Here is a 20613-nt window from a genome sequence, read left to right on the forward strand (position 1 = left end):
ACTCTCGAGTAGGCGAGCAAAGTTAAGTAACATTTTGTCTTCTCAACTCTTAAGAGAATGGGTAAAACCGAGTACCCCAGTTCTCTTATTTATCTAGTAGAGAAGCTTTGTGCATGTTCAAAGGTCCTTCAAAGAAAGTGAAAGACAACAGTTGTCAAATCCTCACCAATGGTGATCGGTGCTTCCGAGAGTAGATCGTTCACTTCATTTCCCAATAGAATGTCAATCGAAAGCGGAAGTGATGCGAACCTATTTGGAGGCGACAACTAAGTAGAAGAGGAATCCATGGACAAATTTTGTGGAGAAAAGATCTCAAAACTTCAAAGTCTGCAAAGTAATGCTCGCTGAAGCTCCAGTAGGCATCCACCAAGTTCAAGTAGTGTGAGACATTTGAGAGATTGACATATAACAAGGAAAGTTTTTTCCTTCATCTGAAGGATCCATATGAACTAAGAATCAACACAACTCGACTAACCCCACACTAGAGTCATTAGCGAGTTAAAGCAGCATAGCGGATCAAAGTTCGACAATTCAATAACAGCGACGGAGAATAGTTGGGAGCCAAGAGTTACATAGCAACTAGAGTAGAAGATTGAAGATTCAGGAAAGGCGAGGAGATGTAGCATTCGTAAAGGCTTCGACGAGGACATCAAAGGAATAAGTGGGAGAGAATGTCACGAACAAAGCTGTAACCAGGGTGTTCGATGTAATGCTCGTGTATGTCTGTATCTTTCGGTTTTATTCATGCTATGCACAACATGTAGAGGGCTTACATTAGGCTTGGCAGCCTCATTTTGATTCACTTTTATGGTCGTTTCAGACTTGTAATCGCAGGTTGTGTGTAGCCATCACGTAGAGGCAAACCTGTCCAAAAATAAGCCATCCAGACAGCCATTTTTTGGGGTTTTTAACTCCGCAGAGTGGTGCGAAGTCTCAGCCAACACAACGCCTAGGAGCTACCCAAGTGTTACATGGCTGAATGGGCCTTTATGGTTGGGCACTTGTGAGGAATTTTGATCACGACGGACCACTTGAACCCTTTGTCATGCAATTGTTCAGAGCTTGCAAAGTCTGTGTTTATAATTTGCATTATCTATCAAGTGTTTGTCGAAATGACTACTTGTGGAACTCGAGTTAAATACTTCCTCTAGCCCATCTTCTCCTTTGCAAATTCTTAAGGGACCATAAGATGTTTCGGGAAGGCTGACCCCGTACGGACGAGTACGCAAGGGTACCGCACGACTTAGGTAAAACTAGTTAAGTTCGTAATACTTTTGGTACGATAAGTCGGTATTATAATCCTTAGCTTCTTATCATGGTGGATATCATAAAGATGAATCACCTATATAAGTTTTGATTCAATTCAGTTCCACGAAATTGTAGCAGTTTACATTACCATCAAGCAATTTATTCTAGATATGAATCAAAGATAAATACATGCTTTCATCTAATAGCACAATCAAAACATGAACCTCTTATCTTCATTACACTTTGTTCTGTCTTCTCCCTTTTCTGACATGACTATGATGTGTGTTCTCACTTCTCCCGTTGCTGGCATGAGTACTCTGATGTGTGTTCCCAAATTTTAGAGGCACGATTTGCTTAATATATGACTGCCCTGGAAAATTTCTTCTCTCCTTGGGGAGTTGTCGTAGCTCCGGCAACCAGTAAGCAACATACTCGCCTTCAGGATCATAGGTTTTGGCCTGCACAGGAACAGAGGCATTAAGTTTGATCATGTGAACACCCTGCAACATAAATTTGAATTGGCATGACTGAATTCTTAACCTTAAGGGATAAGTCGATATGTCGTACGATAATCTTAGGATTACTTACTTGCTTTGGGATGCTAAAATACCGATCTTCCCTTGGATCATTACCAACGCCTACGTACCAGAGTTTCAGAGTTAGCAGTAGATAAAGAAGGAAAATTGATTTCGACATAAGCTATGGTGTTTGATATGGAATGGATTGTTGATGCTAACCAGCTCCATAAGTCCAGTTTCCATAATTCGAAGCTGGATCGTAATCTAGTAGGCATGTCTCAAACCATTCAGCCCCCATGCGCCAGTCTATGCCCATGTCTCGAACAAGAAATGAGCAGACAATCTGCAAGGCACATAAATTAGTCAGTATATATACATCATCTGTATTGGATTCATTTGCATTATGAACAAATCTGAAAACTCCGATCTGAAGCATGATTCCAGATGACGCAGATGTTTGTGAACATCTTCTTGACTCATCTTTGGATTACATAGAAGCACAAGTGATTCCGCGGTACCTACATTGAGATGGTAATCATGAGAAGCTTTACCTGGCGCCCTCGGTTCGACATGAAGCCTGTGGTGGATAATTCTTTCATGTTTGCATCGATGAGGGGGTAGCTACGAGTTAGCAGAAGAGAACAGATCAAGACTGCAATTCACTGTATCATGATACTATTATTTAATTGATCAACAGTGAAAACTTAAACAAAATGAATTGAGCCAAAATACCCAGTGCGACCATCTCTCCAAGATTCAAACAATGATCGGTCTTGGCTCCACTTTGACACCACATTTCTTGGACCCCCTGGATAAACAAAACAAAGAAAAAGAAACGAAGGAAGAAGAAAGATGTCTCAGTCAGGTGTGACCACTGGGAAAAAGAAAAGAAAAAAATAATTAATAATGGCTTTTCTTTTAATAAAATAAAAACATATAGCTGAATTGTTGGGAAATTGATAACATGCAACTGTGCAAGAAATATCTAACCGGAGATTAGAAATACAAATATTTACTTTCCCTTGTCTAATGCATACCTTACAGAGTTGTCAAAATAAATTACAAATATTCTGATTTGTTGAATCTGATAAAACTTTTAAGTATTGCTAAGGATAGAATTTTTTATTCTCTGATAGGTAAAGGATAGCTTTTAATGCATCTATTTCCTGGACCATAAATTTTTTTCTAAAGTCAAAGCACTCTGGGTATACCTTAATTTTGAAGAACATAATACACTAATTTTCTACCTCCTAGAGAAAAGGGAAAATTAAAGTAGGAAGACTTACTACCAGAAATAGCAGGTTTGATCAATGAAACATAATTGACACTAGAAGCATATATTGTGTTGTGAGTTCAGATTTATATTCCAGTAGAAAGAAGGGATGCTACTTTGCTTGGTGCCATGCACCGAGACAAATTTGAAGGCATTCTTAGTGAATATAAGAAAGGATTTGGATAGTTCAAACTTCAGAGGACTTCAGTATTGCTTTCCTTGCATGTTCCTGGTCTTGTAGATGCCCCAATAGCTTGATGAAGAAAAATATGATTTTGCACCTCAAATGAGACACTGATCAACCTAGAGTGACATGTTTGACCAAATACTAACCAAAGAGGGTAATGTAATTTGAGGGAAAATTATTTGCAATAAGCAAGAACTCAGAAATTTACCTACCTAGATGAAAAATAGAATTCCCATGTTTCATAGATATAAACTTGAAGTAGTCCCTCCATATCAGTTCAAATAAAACCCTGAATTATAATCATCTTGTCAGTCAGGTGATATCGTGGTCAACTGAAGAATTGCGTTATGCAATATGGATATGTCGGAGCTGCTTCATGTATCTAATAGAGTTATAAATGACAAAATACCAGTATGTGGAGTCATTTGCTACTCTCTGCTTCTCATATCTGCAGACCTAATGAAATCAGGAAAACAACATATTTAGAACTTGCACAATTGAACAAATACCAGGGGATTCAATCAATCAAATGGAGGGACTCTGCACCTCCTCATATATATAACGAGGAGAGAGGCTCCCTGAAGCAAGCCATGGTGAGAACTTTGTGGAATAGTCTGGCCCCAACATGCCATTCCTTGTTTCTTTGTAAACCCTTAACATATCCTGTACAAGGACAAAGAAAATAAGAATTACATTGTCGCTGTTTTTTAACTTCCATCGAGAATATATTATGAAGTGCACACTGCATAGTGTCGTCCAAAGACCTACGCAGACAAAATGATTCATGATAACTCAGTTTACAGCTAAAATTGTTCTATAAAATACTTCTAGTAACCATAAAAGGCAGCTTGATGAAAGTTACTGCAATACTTTTTATTCAAGTAGGAACTAGGAAGTACTACAAATAGATAGAATAGAAATGTCTGGACAAACTACCCGAAATTGCAATGCTGATCAGAATTGAAAAGAGATAGTTGACAAGAAAAAAGTTAGATATTGTATTCTTAGAAGACAATAACAATCAGTAAGTTACATGCCTTCTTCCAGAAGTACTCGGAAATCCTTCCTAGAGCTGCATTTTCACCTCCGAGAAAATGAATTCCCTGCTCATGCTGCATTTTGAGAATAAAAAACACTTAATCAACCTTCATCCAATATGTTATATCCCAAAAATCAACACTTCACAAGATAAACATTGGAAATTCGGCAACTATCACAAATTTTAACATTGCACAATATTAATTTGCAATTATCATCTTGAAAGCAACCGGTTTGCTTACTGCCAGCGTTTGCTTCATGTGCAAAATATTTTATGGATTAAGTGGATCAGGTAAATCTGATGAAAAAGAGTTGGACAATGTCTAAATTATAAAATAAAAATCGAAGCAGAAAATTTAATATGGACAAGAGTAAATCCAAACAGTGAGAAGATGGGAGATTGGATTTTGATACAGCAAGGAGACTCTATGGCAATTATCAATGTTTCTTGAACCACTGAGCATTCTCACAATTGAAAGTGCTAATGGTAGCTCCATACTTTGGAATAAGATGTATCATTGGCTTAACAGTTGACTTAAAATAAAAAAGACTTGGCATGGCTTGAGAAACAGAATGAATCATCTGGCTTGCCTTTGACTCCTTTAGCCCAAGTTGCTCAAGAGTTGGAATGGTTCCCCATCCATCGATTTGATCCAGACCAGTGTTTGGAGGTGGCCCAAGTGACACCGGCAACTTGAAACAACCCCTGATTGAACACTTTGATTCAACAGCCTGCGAAATGATTTATTATCAAAAGACATGTATCTACCTTTAAAATCCTTTGTACGTAACAACTTTGGATATGAGAGATGAACTCACCTTGCGGAACTGTGTATATACATCTGGTAAGTTTTTTGTGCTGAATGGAATATCATCAATGTGGTACATAGTACTTCCCCAGACAAGAACTAATTTTAGACCGACAGACTTTTGGTTCGAAGTTCCACCTTGAGGTAGCACCACTTGTTGCAAACCCTTTAGAACAAGCTTTTCAACCAGAAGCTCCTCACTGCATGTTTCCTTCTGCGCATAAACCTGAAATGATAGGATCAGCAACTCATCCAGATATTGAACTAGTGTATCTGGGCACATAACTGCCAATCTAAGAAAGCATTCAGCAAGTTAAGCGACAGTCATTTAAAATCATATAGGACCTTTCAGCACTGTCACTTATTTTCCTTGGATATGATTTAAGAATAACTAGAAGGGGACCTACCCTAGTGATTTAATGTAGAGAATGCAGAAAAGCAAAATCTTCGTAAACGGTTCTCTTGACAATTCCTTCCAGTAATTAATTGGTTCACAGGATGTCAAAAAGAATGACAGGGAGGATCAAAGAAAACTTTGTAAAATAGATTCATTGATATTGGCATATATCACAACAACATAAAGCTGATTTGTTGTAGTTTGATGCATAAGTGGAAAGGAGAAGGCACCCTATAAGCTCTATATTGGTCTAATCATATAACAAAATATGGAAAAGTTGCTTCGTTTCTTGAGACTAGTGAATTAATTCTACTGATACACAAGGCTTCAAATAGTGCACAATAAAAACTGAGCCCTTTACGAAGCACAAGAAAGTCTATAGCATTATACCATACTAATAGCATGATAAGAAAGTTAAAATGCAGTTCATTGTTACATAAGTAATAGGTCTTAGGTGTGAGCGTCATGTATGCCATTTTGATATAACAAAAATGTCTTTAAAAGAAAAATGGTTCAGATGCAAGCCCCAAATTGAATATGACACCTGACCTATAAAATACTGAAGCTGCCAACACTATATTTTTATTATCTTTGATGTAAATTGCATATGCATGTACACTGTAACAAGACAATCCATAAGTTGATCCAAACCTACACTTAATACACACTCTACTGGAAACAGTAGATCATGGCAAAGAGATGCTGCACAAAGCGAAGCTACTGTTGATCCAGATTACGCTAAGCTTGCAGCCTAATAAAAATAATTCGTAATAGAACAGAATTAGTTGCTTCTTAATAACACATCTAAAACCACTTAACTGTATGGGCACTGAAAACTCTTGCAATTGAAGGAAGGATGTCCTCTGGCTTCCCGAATCGTACTAGCAAGTTTAGCCCTCGTTTCATCAAATTCTTCTTCAGATCTTCCAGGCATTCAATGAGAAATTGTGCCCTCAAGGCTACGAAAAGGGGGAAACACGGAACACTCGAGCATTCAGTAACATAGAACATAGAAGATTTTTATTTGGTGTGCTTATACCTCCGGTTTTCGGGAAGCCGAAGTAATGGGTGGCCCCAAAGTTGCGAGGATCGACACAATACACCGGCAGCACCGATTCCGATGCCGCCCAAGCCCGCACCAGAGCCTCATTATCCATCAACCGGAGGTCGTTCCTGAACCACATTATCGCGACGCCACTGCCGCTGCGCTTCAGACTGGGAGAAGAATGCCTCCCAAAGGCCTCATCGGAAGCAGCGACGACCTCGTCGGCGCTTAGTCCGGGGACCGCGTGGCATCGGGCCGCGGGACGGCGATCGTCGGTGCCGTGGGGAGAAGGGTCAGCGACGATGCTCATGAGGAGGCGGAGACCGAAGAGGGGAGGATTAGGGACGGGTTTTGAATGGAAGGAAGGGAGTTTGGAGGGGAAGAAGGATGGGGAGGATGAGGAAGCGCGGATGATGGAAGTCATGGCTTTCGTTTTCTTTTGTCGTTGATTTGGGTTTGGACAGCGCGAGAGAGATGCGGAGGGAAAGGAAGGGAAGCGTCGGCGTCGCGGCACGTGGGTCTCTCGGAAGGTGATCACGTGGCGCAACTTCGGCCTATAGAAGTTTCTCTGGGTTGGGCCGTGGACCAATAGGAGCCTAGTGTTTTGAAGCAGGTCGAATGACGCAGATTGGCTGCAAGTGACAAAACAGGAAAGACCGTGCAAGCGCTCTGCCACTACGTGTTCTGATTGGGTCCACACTTAGGACATGGTAGACAACTGTTTCGTGCCAATCTTTCTCTGTGGAACGTAGAACTGCCTCCTTTTACAGGTTTGATGATATCGATGGACGTCAAAGGAATAATTGTGTGATGACATTAATATATAAAATATTTTTTAGCAAAAATAATGCCCAAAAGTGAGAGAAGAATGGTTTTTTTAAGATTCAAAATCTCATTCGATATAATTTAAATAAGTCATCTAAGTTAGCTGATAAACACTTTTAACTCATTTTTATCATTTAACCTTTAACCAAAAAAAAAAAAAAAAGGTTCTTTAGTATCATAGTGATACCCGAGCAAAAGCCAAACTCACCGACGCCTAAGAGAGTCGGATTTGTAGTCTCAGAATGTTGGTAAGAAAACGTGGTTGTCTCTCATCAAGAAAACATCACCGTTGCAGCTCAGGCTGAATCAAAACCGTAATTGAGTTATTGATTCACCCTTTATTACAATAGTTCAGAAAAACAATGGTCTGATCTGCTAATAACAGCAGCAAGTTGGAATATAATAACAAAACAGCATGTTCAAGAACATGCATAACTCAAAAGGGAAACATCAGCAGCATGGGGCCTCCATGATGCTGCAGATCTTCCAAAATTCTAGTAACATCGTAATGGTGATAGTGATTCCGATTAATGACTTTACGGTACGAAGATCATCGTGCGTCGTCTTCAAGGTTGCGGAATCCAACAGTGAGGTCATCATTCAATTTCTTGAATTTTGCAACAAGAGCTTCCTCACCTTCTGCAGGATCTTCAAATTTTTGAGACCTATGAAAACCAATAACAGACTCAAATTGTCAACTACGAAAGCATTCTGAGAGAATCCAGTGAGGGAAAAAAAAGAAAATGCACACGATGAGTATGGATAAAATATTAGTTAACTCTAGAACGTCATGCACTACTTACACTAGTCGGTAGAAAAGGTCACCCAACCGATGTTTGATAACACTGTAAGTGATCTTTTGGCCATCAGAACCTGCTGCTCGCTCCACTGCCTGATAATGAAATTGGTAACAAAGCAAGAGTGAAGTCATAGAATCTAAAAACTACAAAGTTCCATCAAAGCTCTTATACTACCAATTGACGAATACTTCAGCTTTCTAAAAATCCATAGATATAACAAAAATGCATGAATGAACCATCATCAAGTGAGCAGCTGCTGACAGCTAACCAGAAATATGACTGAAATATAACTTTGTTAAGGATCACACTAAGAGCTGGAAATGGGTCAAGGCCTCATTGTTAACCGTGGACTAATATTTACAGACTGGGCCTAATAAAAAAAATAAAGTCTGTTTCTGGTGCACTGAGTTGCTAAGTGAGATTCAAGGTTGAAGATGAACAAGAAGCAAGAAGCACAATCTTCTACATATAAAACTCAGAATTTTTTTTAAACAGATATTCACAGCAGCTAGGAGAATACCTGATTTGCCAAAGTATTGAAATGAATAATGTTCCGCATCATCCAAACTGATTTGTAGAATGGGCAGAACTTATCATAGCTGTTTCAATCATAAAAGTTGTCAATTGAGTCACCTTATATAAAGGAGAAAAGCAAGCCAATAAGGCCAGATACAAAAGTCATTGGGACAAAGATGCAGCTTACGGAGTGAATGCATTTTGTGCCAGATAATCTTCCCGTAAAAGTTTTGCAGTCTCTAGTGTGATCTTGTCCGTCTCAGCTAATGCATCTTTACCAACAAGCTGCAGAATCAGAGGCAGTAGTTACAAAGAAGTGATTAAAAAAACATGTGATTCAAGTCTTTTTCAGGTTTCAAGATATGAGAACTAAGAAAATCATATAAAAACCTAGCATCACAGAAGGTTGTTGAAAGTTATAGAACAAATCAAGTGATAACAAAAGAGGAAAGAGAAAGTTACAGCGGGTATCAAGTCAGACAACATACTATAAACTCAGAATAGTAGAATTCATAGATAAAAAGTTATGCAAATCAAAGTAAGCTCTCAAAACATTGTAAGAAAGGTTATGCTCCTAACACATTCAAGTTCAACCGGATTCCAACAACTATAAGAAAAGATAAAGAGTTTCACATGTCAATAGATATTATTATGGTGATAAGATAGGCTAAAGCAAGATTACCTGCACAATTTCATTCAGATCATCTTCTCTCTGTAGTACCTCACGAGCCTTTGTCCGGATGTCAATGAAATCTGAATCAAATTTCTCATAGAAAGATTCCAATGCCTGTAAAACACAGAAGAGTGAACTAATTAAAATTAGAATTGGATGAAAAACTTGCTTTTGTCATGAAAAGTACTGAAGCATATCTTCAGAAAGCAACAAGAAATTAAGATGGAACATACAGCCAATTTGCCAGCCATCATTATGGTAATTGTCGTACTCAATGAAATGCAAGTGGAACAAAAGTTAAGACTATCTAGACTGAAGATCCCAAAATGCACTGCCTTGTTTTTTCACTATAATTTTTATGTCATGTATCTTAAAACCGCAATTATTACACTGTATCCTCTTTACCCAACAAAGTGCACGACATTTGTGAGATAACTGCAAGTTCAAGCAACTTTAGATAATAAAATGGTACAACAGCAAACCTTTGAGTACTTGGAATATGAAATAAGCCAATTCACAGATGGAAAATGCTTTCTCTGAGCCAGCTTCTTATCTAGTCCCCAAAAGACCTGCACAGTATTTTACACAACAAGGGCTTGATAATTCTCCATGAGAAAGCCTCAACATTAGAAGAAACCATAAGAAAGATGACATTTCATTTACCTGAACAATACCAAGAGTTGCAGAAGTAACAGGGTCTGAAAAATCACCCCCTGGAGGGGAAACAGCACCAACGATTGTGACACTGCCAGTTCGGTCTGGCCCACCCAGACATTTCACTTTACCAGCACGTTCATAGAAGGAAGCTAAACGTGCTGCAAGATATGCAGGATAACCACTATCTGCTGGCATTTCAGCCTGAGAAACAAGAGATAATTTAACACAGTACAAAAGAGATTAGAATGAAGTAGAGAAATTAACTTAACAGATAACAAAACAAAACAAGACAGCACAAATAAAAGTGGTGGGTGAACTTTTAGTGAACAGGTTACAACCAATGCTGAGTGCTGAATGCTTTAACAATTGTTTAGAAGAAATAAAGACAATTACCAGTCGGCCTGAGATCTCACGCAAGGCTTCTGCCCATCGGGAGGTAGAATCAGCCATCATGCTGACATTGTATCCCATATCTCGGAAATATTCTGCTATTGTGATGCCTGAGGAATTCAATGTAACTGAACATGAGCAACTATGTTTTTACAGAATAAGACAGAAGTATCTATAGTAGTGCAGAATGTACGCTGTAAATGCTAAGATACCAAAAAGGTACGAACAAACATATGGGCACTTTTCCTGAAGAGGCAGACCCTTTTCCCCTACTCAAACCCTCCTTTTTGGACTTTCCCACTTAAGGTTTCCTTTGCATACCTTTTTTCTTGTCTCAACCACCTAGTATTTCTGCAGGGGTTATGTAACATAGGGAAAAAGTGTATGAAGGAGGCTTCACGTAGGAAAAGGAACAAAAACTGGGGCCTTAGGTGCAAATAAATGGAAAAAAGGAAATAACCCGAAATACATATTATATAAAAAATATATACACAAGGCATGTATAGAGAGTGTATATTTATATATTTATACATAAAGACAAAGTTGGGTACTTCATATTGAACACACATTGAAAACATGGGAGAACAAGAGAAGATCAGGGCCTGTCAAAAAAGCTCTCTAATAGAAATTACTGCCTGGATCTCCAAATAACACAACGTGCAAGTATTCTGTTGCACAAGGCTTAGGATGCTTGCAAGAAAGGAGTAAAAAAAACTGTGGTTGTTCTGATAATCTGAAACTAAGGTATGATTACAAATATCATGCCATGTTGTTCTAATTTCAATTTGTTTGCTGTTCCAGACACCCAAGAAGCATAAGAAGATTAAACACTCATAGCTCCAATAGGAATTTAAAAGAGTAACATATACTCTATTAAACTTGCACATAAAACAACCAACACTGTTCTTTTACATAATGCACTGGTTGAAAATGATTCCTTAATTCCACAACTGCATAGCAAGATGAGTTATTGGACCATGCTGCATGTCAGGCGTGCAGTTCTATCTTTAGATGAATCTTCAAATGAAGGCAGTACCAATCTAGATGGCTTTTGCAGATGAGGTTTCACAGATTTCTCATCTTTTGTAATAAATTATCAATTACGATAAGCACAACAATTCTTGTTATTTGAAAGACAAGACTTGGTGAAATGATAAAATTGCTCCTTTGCAAGATTTGAGTTCAAGTTATGAGGACAGCCTGTTTACTAGAAGATGCAAGGTTGCATCCATTGATTTTCCCTACACCACATTGGTAGATACCTAGTGCATGGTGGCTGCCCTTTCTGGAAAAGTTAGTTCTGTTCAAGGCAATATCTGGATTTGATGGGCATAAAATCAACCTAACTAATTTATCACATTTTGTCAAGTAATATCCTGGCTAAACTTCTGGCAATATGTCAACTCAAGATACTCAAAAGTATGGAATATTCAACCATGTGATGAGACATCTAAAAATTCTCCTCACCATTGCTTGGTAGACTCGGTTATTATTATTCTATAAGCAACCACTGAACAGCAAATTTCCATCTTAGAACTGTCATCACCCTCAAACAGTAATATTCAAAAAGAAACTTCTTAATAGTTAGTATATGAGTCCTAGGCCTTGCATAGCCTACCTTGTTTTCCATATAACCACAAAATTTATAGACCAAAGAGAGATCAATGCCAGCATATTTATGCACCTAGGTTAGCTTAGGGAAACATAAGTGATATGTCCAGAGGAACTGCTTCTGTTAAGGAAAGCATAATATTGTCTGGCATTCTCTAAACTAGTTTACCTTATTCTCATTTCATTTTAACTACTTAGCTCATACCTGTATATATGGAAGCTTCACGAGCAGCCACAGGCATGTTGGAAGTGTTTGCCACAAGTGTTGTTCTCTTCATGACAGATTCTTCACGGCCATCAGGTAATGTCATTGTCAATTGCGGGAAATCCATAAGCACCTGCATATTGTTTTATGATATTATTGATAAATATAAAAACGACAAAGTACAAAGCAAAGAAGGGGACATGAACCTCAGCCATTTCATTTCCTCTTTCTCCACAGCCAACATACACCACCGTGTCAGAATTAGAGTACTGGAGAAGTTGATAAGTGTAAGTGAATTCACAACTAAAGACAAGGAGAAAAACTACAATTACAAACATAATAACCTTTGAGAGTGCCTGGCTGATGACTGTTTTTCCACAACCAAAAGCTCCAGGTATAGCACAAGTGCCTCCAAGAACAGAAGGAAAGAGAGCATCTAGCACACGCTAAATAAGGATACACAACTCAATATGTTAAATGCCAGAAGACAAGAATGCCATCATATGAACCTTGAGAAATAAAATTCACAGTATATAAAAGCACAACATAATCCCTACTGGCAGGAAAGGTTTTCATCTTTACCTGTCCTGTTAATAGAGGTGTATCAGCAGCAAGCTTTGCTGCAACTGGCCTTGGAGTACGTACTGGCCATGTCTGCAGATAAGTCATGAAACATTGAAGTCACTCTGTTCATCGGGAGAAATGGATATTAATTAAACTATAAAATGACAAAGGACAAGGATATAAACCTGAAGCATGCTGAACTGCTTTTTAACACCTTGAAACTCCAGCTCCAGGACTGTATCCTGCAAGTATAATGGTAATACGAGACAGGAAAAAATCATGAGCATAACCAACATGATGAACATGCTGATGAAAACGAAAAAAACATATATAAACAAAGAAAATGTTCACTAACATTCAGGTTGTATTGACCAGCAGGAGCAATATAACTTATTTTCCCCATGGAACCAGGAGGAAGAGCAACAAGGTGCTTCATCAATGTGTTCTCAAAGACCGTCTGCAAATTAAATAATGAACATGACAATATTAAATTATTTGAATAAAGATAATAAAACAATATCACTTGCTATTCCAGAATCTGCTCAGTTTCATGCTACTTACTGCATATAAATCACCACCAGTCAGAAGATCTCCGACACCTGTAACAAGTGCAAAAACAGATTAAGCATGCTACAAACCAGCAACAGTCCAAAAACCTGGAAAAGATGATGAAAACAAGTTATGATTTGTGTTATAGGTAAGTCGGTCTAGATACCTAATTTACTGGGCTCAAATTCCCACAATGCATCCTTGTCAAGTGCAGGGACAGAAACACCACGAGGGATGTAGACATCACCAGATTTTATAGCAATAGTTTTCAGAGGCCGCTGTAATTAGGAAGAAGAATAAATATTAGGAAAAACATTTAGATTAACAGGATAGTCAGGAAGGCGGTTGATAACATCAATTTCAAACAATGTATGTTTGCACCTAATGAGAAACAAGCATGAGCATATAAATGGAAAACTCATGCAGATATTTTTGATATTCAAAGATAAGTGAGGTTAATGGTGGACTGCTACAAATAAACCTCAATTGTACCAGCAAAAAGATTTAATTAAATTAATCATATAATTAATGACATATGAGCCACAAGCTAAGCAAGTGACCAAAGCTAACCAACAAGAGTCACTAAATGCTCTGGTAAAATACATGCAAGCAACTAGTAATTTCAGGTCAAAATTTGAACAAAACCTGAATTCCATCAAAAATGTTGCCCAAAATTCCAGGTCCCAACTCGACTGAGAGAGGCTGTCATAAAATAGCAACACACTATTTAGCCCAGTTCATAAATACATGTACTGATAACAAGAGTTAAAACTTAAAACCATACAGAATCTTGATCACCTTGCGAGTTCGCAAAACAGGGTCATTGACCATCAAACCAGCAGTTTCTTCATAAACTGAGATTCAAAACCAACAAGTGTTATATCATTTATGCTTTCCAATAAACAACCTAAAAAGACAAAATAAATAACAAAGAAATTAAAAGTTAATTACAATAGAAGAGATTTAAATGCATGCTTAGAACAATAGTAACAGCTTCTAAAGTCAATTACCCTGAATTGTAGCGGAATCACCCTCCAAACGAATAATCTCACCGATAAGCTTATCATAACCAACACGAACAAGTTCATACATGGCGGCACCTCCCATACCATCGGCAACCACGACTGGCCCAGAAACCTAGAAAGTTGTAAGATTGAATAAGGCTGTATAACAAATCAAGCCACAATTATCCATGAGTAACTTGTTGCAGAAGAACCATTAAAAAGCATCTTTATAAAGAAGCCCGGACTCGAAAGACAACAAGGCACATAGAAAAAGGAAGCAAGATGATGGTTTGGAACTTCATCATGAACAAAGATAAGACTTCGTGAGGATAATCTTCAGTTAAAATTTAACATTGATAGAATTAATGGTGTCAACAGCCAGCTTGGACAGATAGGCCATAACATCTGATTAAATTCAAAGGTCAGGCTTAGCTTAAGCCCTGGTATATGCCTCTAACAAAAACCTGAACAATGAACAAGCTTGGTCTAAATTGTCAGACTAGACCATCCAGTCAAATCAACAATTTTTTAGGTCAGGCTGAGCTGAAATGATAGTTCAGTCTAGCAACAGACAAGCATAATGTTGATTTATAACAATACCCAACACCATTATCAGTTCTTGGTCCATCAAGCATAAGCCAGAAGAGAACAAAAAGCAAATGAGGGAGACTCATATTTACTTTCCTAATCTGATTTGGTCTATTGCAAACTGCAAAACCTGATAAAGCCCACTGACTTTGGCATTTGTGCTAACATCATTCTTAGTATAGATCTCTAATGTTAGATGTTTCTTAAGTTAGCTTAAGAGATGATAATTTCTTTAATAAACATTTGGAAAATTCAACTTGTCTTGCACTTTAAAGCCATTTGAGCCATTCTTTCTACAATACTATCGAAATTAAATAAATCATAACTTGTTAAGTGGTCAATAGCAAAATCTTGCATTTGAGTCGGTCTAAGTACTCTACCTCCATCTCCGAGCACAATAATTAACATGAACTACATCAGTTAGTGACTGGTTAATTTTGTGATGTTTTCTTATTTGAGCACTAGAACGGTGTGGAAAGAAGTATAAATCTTGCAATATAAAGGGGCTAAATAGAACATCAACAGTCCTCATATACACTCTACAGCGACCCACATGTACCGGACACGTTATTCTTCTTGACAAAAGGGACTTCATTACATCTATGCGCATCTCCGTGACTAGACGATTTGCATATCCTCTAGATGGGAAATTGTGTCCCCTAGAGTTGGATGCAAGTGGTCAGACAGCATTTTTAGATCTCAAAGTCAAAAATCCATAGTAAACCGCGAGTGTTCTTAAGATGACGGCGGGATTTGATCCCAGGATGTTGCTCTCAACGTTCAAGATCATTACTAGTTCAATACATCTAGCGCCTTCAATTAGATTTCAGCTTTATGGTGAACATATTCCAATTAGGACTAACTGTGTGACCCGTGTTCACTTCAAATCACAAGTCAATATCTTGCTGCCAGATCGATCGGCGCAAGAACCCCAAGAAATCAAGTCAAACCCATTCGATAAGGCAAAGAACAAGAAAGAAACCCTAAAACTCGCAGAATAAGAAATCAAAATGGCCATAACGGACTAGATCGAACCCATTACGCAGAATACATACAAGGTGAGGCAAGTGATCGCAGGGACAATTACCTTGCGGACGTATCCATATTCGCTCTCCTTCTCGGAATCCTCGAAGGTGGTCAGGCGATCGCCGTAGGCCATCTCGGCGGATCAAGATCCGGAGTCCGAGGAAGAGGATGCCGGATCGGGAAGAACCTGGAAGAATCTGGAGGTCGATGGATGATCGATCTAAGACGAGGGGACGAGCGGGAGAGAGCGACGAGATCTGGAGATCGCGATGGAAGAGAGATAAGGGGAAGAAGACGACGGCGAGGGCAATGGACGTGCAACAGATAAACACAGCTTTGGGGCACGCGAAAACTGTGTAACGAAAGAGTGACTAAGACAAAGCTTCACTATAACCAGTTCTATACCTGCCTCGTGATTGGCGTTAACGATGTAGCCGGTCCGAGTTTTGGTGTGGGTCCCCTTATTGGTTATACTACGGAGAAACGACGAATCCGTATACCTGCCTTGTGATTGGCTGATAGTTTGTAGGCCCAATTCAATTGTTACTTAAATGTAAGTTAGATGCGTGGAAAACAGTACTCCCTCGCTACAGAGAATAATTTTCTCGGCACTTTAAGATTGTTACCATCGAACCTACCTGCCTTCTGCTTATGCTGAGGGACTCAGTAGATGAATATAAGCTACACAACAACAAGAGAGAAAGAGAGAGAGAGAGAGAGAGAGAGAGCAATGTTTCAGTTTCATTTCATGAGCTCCCAGTGTACAAGGAGGAGATTAAGAATGATGAACATCAATATGATACAACTCACAATCTACACACAAGCAAAGAGAATGTTCTGCTAGAGAGAGAAAATAGATTTATGGGCTTTTAGGCCCATTGTTGTAGCCTAATGGGTTGGGCTTTACTGGTCCAACCTGTGTTTTGCCTGTATCAGAAAATTAAGGAATTATTGTTTTGCTTATACGCAGGTTTAGTCCATAATAATATGTTTTTCTATGCACCAAATTTTATGATCTTAAAAATGCATTGATTGAGTCACTTGGGATTTGTTTCTTCTAAAGTTGAGATTATAACGATATATAGGAAAAAATATGGGTCGATTCCACATAATAATTTATCCTCAAATGGAAACAATTGTCGTAATCAACTCTCAGAAATTTTATAATAACGAGTCCGAGTCAAACTTTATATCTGTAATACGACATCCTTAATCATCATTATTATGAGATTATCCTCTCAGGATATTTCTCTTCATCTCACACATATGAATATTTTTTAACATAAATCTCTTGATGAATAATCCTTGTTTAACAGTTAGGATTAGCTTCATATTATGGGGTTTCATCAAGTGGATTCATATTCGATTCCTTTATAGTTATAAGGTTCCTTACATAAAATAATAGTTTTAGAATATGGGTTAAAATTTCTAGTAAAATTAAATCTATTAGAAGGTTGTTGGAAGAATTTTGTGTACTAAGACTACTTCCCATTTGAAATTTACATTGGCCCCACTACATATTTCAAATATATTCTCAAACACATTCCTAGTAAGTTTGATCCATTAATATTTAGAACATACTATACAAGTCCCATTTATATTACCCATTCTATAATTATTGACAGTCATTGAAAATTTGGTATCTTAATTAGGGAAAAGTAAGCACTTTCTATGTCAAGTTTTGATTAGCCAAAAATAATCCAAAAATTGGATAAGTTGTAACATGTGATAAACATGATAGTAAGAGTGAGTTCAACTTAGTCTAGGGAGAATGCCATATGACTGAAAATAAATAAATATATATATACATATATATATACATATATATATAATGTTAAGATGCATCAGAACTTGGGTCTGTATATGACTGCTTGCCCAACTTGTCCAGTCACATGCAATCATCTGAGCTCTGAACAAGCATCTTCCCAACTTGGCTCCAACTCAAGAAATGGCTGCTCAAGGCATGTGCTTTATGTAAGAGGAACAAATATACAAAATCTGTGAATTAGTCCCATCTGCTTCAATTATTAGTCAATTTGAGGCTTTAGAGTAACTGTCTCAAACTAAATCAACTGCTGCTGTCTGACATTGAAGTCCCTTAAGAGTCAGAAAGGAAATAGTCAAGCTGAGACTGCATTGGAGAGTAGAAAAGGAGAAGCTTCAGAAGATGGCTAATGGTCCTTTGTTTTGATTCTGATGTGGAAAAAGCATGTATGACATTAATCATGTTGGAAAGTTGTGAGCAATCTGCAGTTGCATGTAGACAGCACATGGGCAATCATTTGAACTTAAAAGTTCTTGTATTCTAACACTTCAAAGTGATACATTCCCTTACTTCCTATCATTACAAAGTGTGATGCAGAAAGCAAGTAGCTCCTTTTGTAGATTGACACCAAAACAATGTTTTCTATGCATTCATAGAATGCAAGTATGATTAGGAACTGAATTAAAGATAAATGAGATCACTGAGGTGTCAAAAGAATAAGTTTTTATCAATTTAACAAAGGATTAATAAGTACTTGAAGCTCAGATTTGTTTTCTTTTCTTTGAGTGTGAGAATCTTCTGCTAAATCATTCATTCAGACCTTAACAAACTCAATCATTCAGACCACCTTCCTACCACAGACTTCACATGACTCTGCTAAATCTACCACATGGAAGTATTAAACTGATGAGACTGAACCCTTATTATCTAATTTGAACTTGTATTTTAGTACTGGTCTTTAATGCTAGTCCTATCTAAAACTAGTTCTTAAAGCTCTGTGTCAGCTTGGAGAATGCACCACCACCAGTTCAAGATTTGACCAAAAATGGCCCCTTGATCATTCAGTTAATTCAATCAGCTCCAGGAGCCAAATGCTGAGTTCAGAATCCCACTAACATCCTGAAATGACCAAAACCATCTCTCACTGTAGCCTATGCATGATTAGGAGCTGCAAATTATTTGGATGCACTTTTCATGAATTTGGCAATGTGGTGATTTAGATACAATAACCTGTTATAACTGGAAGATGAGAAGAGGTATAAGGCATTGCCTCATCAATGAACAATTGATCAAGCATATGTGCTTCCAGAATGTACAGAAATCCTTGTGCTGTTAGAACATCATGTTTTTTAAACTTAAAGATGGTGTCCCCTTGGCATCATTCCATTTCTCTGAATTCTGCTTGATTTCAAAAGAACATGACAAAAGAAAATGCAGATGGGAACTGAATAAATGATTTTTATCCGAGATTCGATCATTAATTTTGAAAGAGATTAATTTCTATCGCAATGTTGAAGTGCCGCGATCATTACTTTTTCTCGAATTGAAAAATAAAAAATTGGGTGAAGAAACATTCCTCTGATTTTTTTTTCTTTTGAGAATTTCCTGCAAGTAATATATTCACACTAGCTTTGTGAATTTCTTGATCAAGAGTCCCAACTCTTCCTACATTCAAACATCAAGGTAGAACACAACTTGAAGCAAGAATGCACAAAAATTCAAGAAACTGTGGTGGTTGAAACTCGCCTTTTTCGGTTTTGATAATGTGATTATTCTACTCACAAAATTTCTTTAAAGCTTCTACAATTTTGGTAGCTGGATGAGCTTCATCCATATATTGTATTCAAATCTAACAATGAAATTTTGGAGCTTCAACAGCCATTCTGTTTACAAAATGAAAGAAAAAAGATATGGTAGTTGGATTGACTGGGAACAGACTGAATAGAGTATTTTGATTCCTCAAAAAGAAAGAGGGTATTTTGGATCCTCAAATTTAGCCACACCTTAAGAAAAGAAAAAAAAAATAATGAGATTGACCATATCAACTGCCAAATGATTTGATGGACTGACAATTGTAGTAAGAAATAAGGAACATCTTATTATACAATGCATGACATTAGAGGCCTTCACATGCACTTCTGCAATCTGTCACCTGCCATGTTCTGTTGAGCACCCAAATCCAACCAAAATAAAACTGCAAGTTAAAAAAACTATGATCAGTGCATTATGGAGCTAAGAAAAATAGCATTCAATAGAAATAGGCAGTTGGGAGAGTGTGATATTATATGCTTGAGATGGTACATGAATCACATGAGAGGACAGCAAATGCCAGGAGTTGGCATCTGCTATTGAAGATTGCATGCACCTGCTCTTTGCTCATCAGTCAGGAATCAAATCTGTAAACCCCAAACATGATGCTGCGACAAATCTATGATTCTGGCAATGATGAAATGGATTCCCAGGACTAGCCTTCTCCACTTCATGTTGCATAGCAAGGCAGATGCTTTCCATTTTTCACAAACACCAATTCATCATGATACTGATACCATGGATAAAAATCAGACAACTATGGATTTGAATCAGATACTAATGTGGACAAGGAAATACAAAGGCTCTAAGTCATATAACCATATCTGTTTGAATTGATAAAGGATACAAATCATATGTATATTAGGTGAATATAGATTTGGGTGCCATATGAATCAAGAAGGATCAGTATCAACAAATAGTTGAGAAGTTAATTCGTTTCTAGGAATCCAATGAGCTTGATCACACAGGAAGCTGATCTAGAAACCATATTAATGTAGTCACTAAGAAGAAGAACATTGTGCATAAAATAAGAGAAGAGGACTCATAAACAATGAGTCCCAACTCCTATAAATTGTGATCACCACCATCCTACTCCAAATCGTCAATCACCAAGCC

At 37.7% G+C, this 20613-nt stretch overlaps 2 protein-coding genes across 2 annotated transcripts; both read right to left on the reverse strand.

Moving 5' to 3' along the window:
* Window positions 1-1328: 1328 nt before the first annotated feature.
* LOC135582882 (cryptochrome DASH, chloroplastic/mitochondrial-like) lies at window positions 1329-6971 on the reverse strand. The gene is made up of 13 exons (XM_065105167.1): window positions 6510-6971; window positions 6290-6429; window positions 5084-5299; window positions 4856-4996; window positions 4264-4338; window positions 3773-3889; window positions 3636-3682; window positions 3439-3515; window positions 2499-2574; window positions 2318-2387; window positions 1986-2109; window positions 1837-1886; window positions 1329-1706 (listed from the first exon to the last, which is right to left on the reverse strand). Exons 1-13 carry the CDS (start codon window positions 6937-6939, stop codon window positions 1485-1487), a joined length of 1785 nt encoding a protein of 594 aa, XP_064961239.1. The 5' UTR covers window positions 6940-6971; the 3' UTR covers window positions 1329-1484.
* Window positions 6972-7642: 671 nt separating this feature from the next.
* Window positions 7643-16265, reverse strand: LOC135610535 (V-type proton ATPase catalytic subunit A). The gene is made up of 20 exons (XM_065105166.1): window positions 15985-16265; window positions 14316-14442; window positions 14104-14159; window positions 13951-14007; window positions 13472-13583; window positions 13318-13355; window positions 13112-13213; window positions 12942-12998; window positions 12775-12846; window positions 12537-12638; window positions 12399-12461; window positions 12193-12325; window positions 10380-10486; window positions 9993-10187; window positions 9812-9898; window positions 9339-9443; window positions 8844-8941; window positions 8661-8739; window positions 8144-8232; window positions 7643-8005 (listed from the first exon to the last, which is right to left on the reverse strand). Exons 1-20 carry the CDS (start codon window positions 16054-16056, stop codon window positions 7891-7893), a joined length of 1866 nt encoding a protein of 621 aa, XP_064961238.1. The 5' UTR covers window positions 16057-16265; the 3' UTR covers window positions 7643-7890.
* Window positions 16266-20613: the final 4348 nt, after the last annotated feature.

This window comes from Musa acuminata, chromosome BXJ2-4 (assembly GCF_036884655.1).
Source record: "Musa acuminata AAA Group cultivar baxijiao chromosome BXJ2-4, Cavendish_Baxijiao_AAA, whole genome shotgun sequence".
Classification (NCBI taxonomy): Eukaryota; Viridiplantae; Streptophyta; class Magnoliopsida; order Zingiberales; family Musaceae; genus Musa; species Musa acuminata.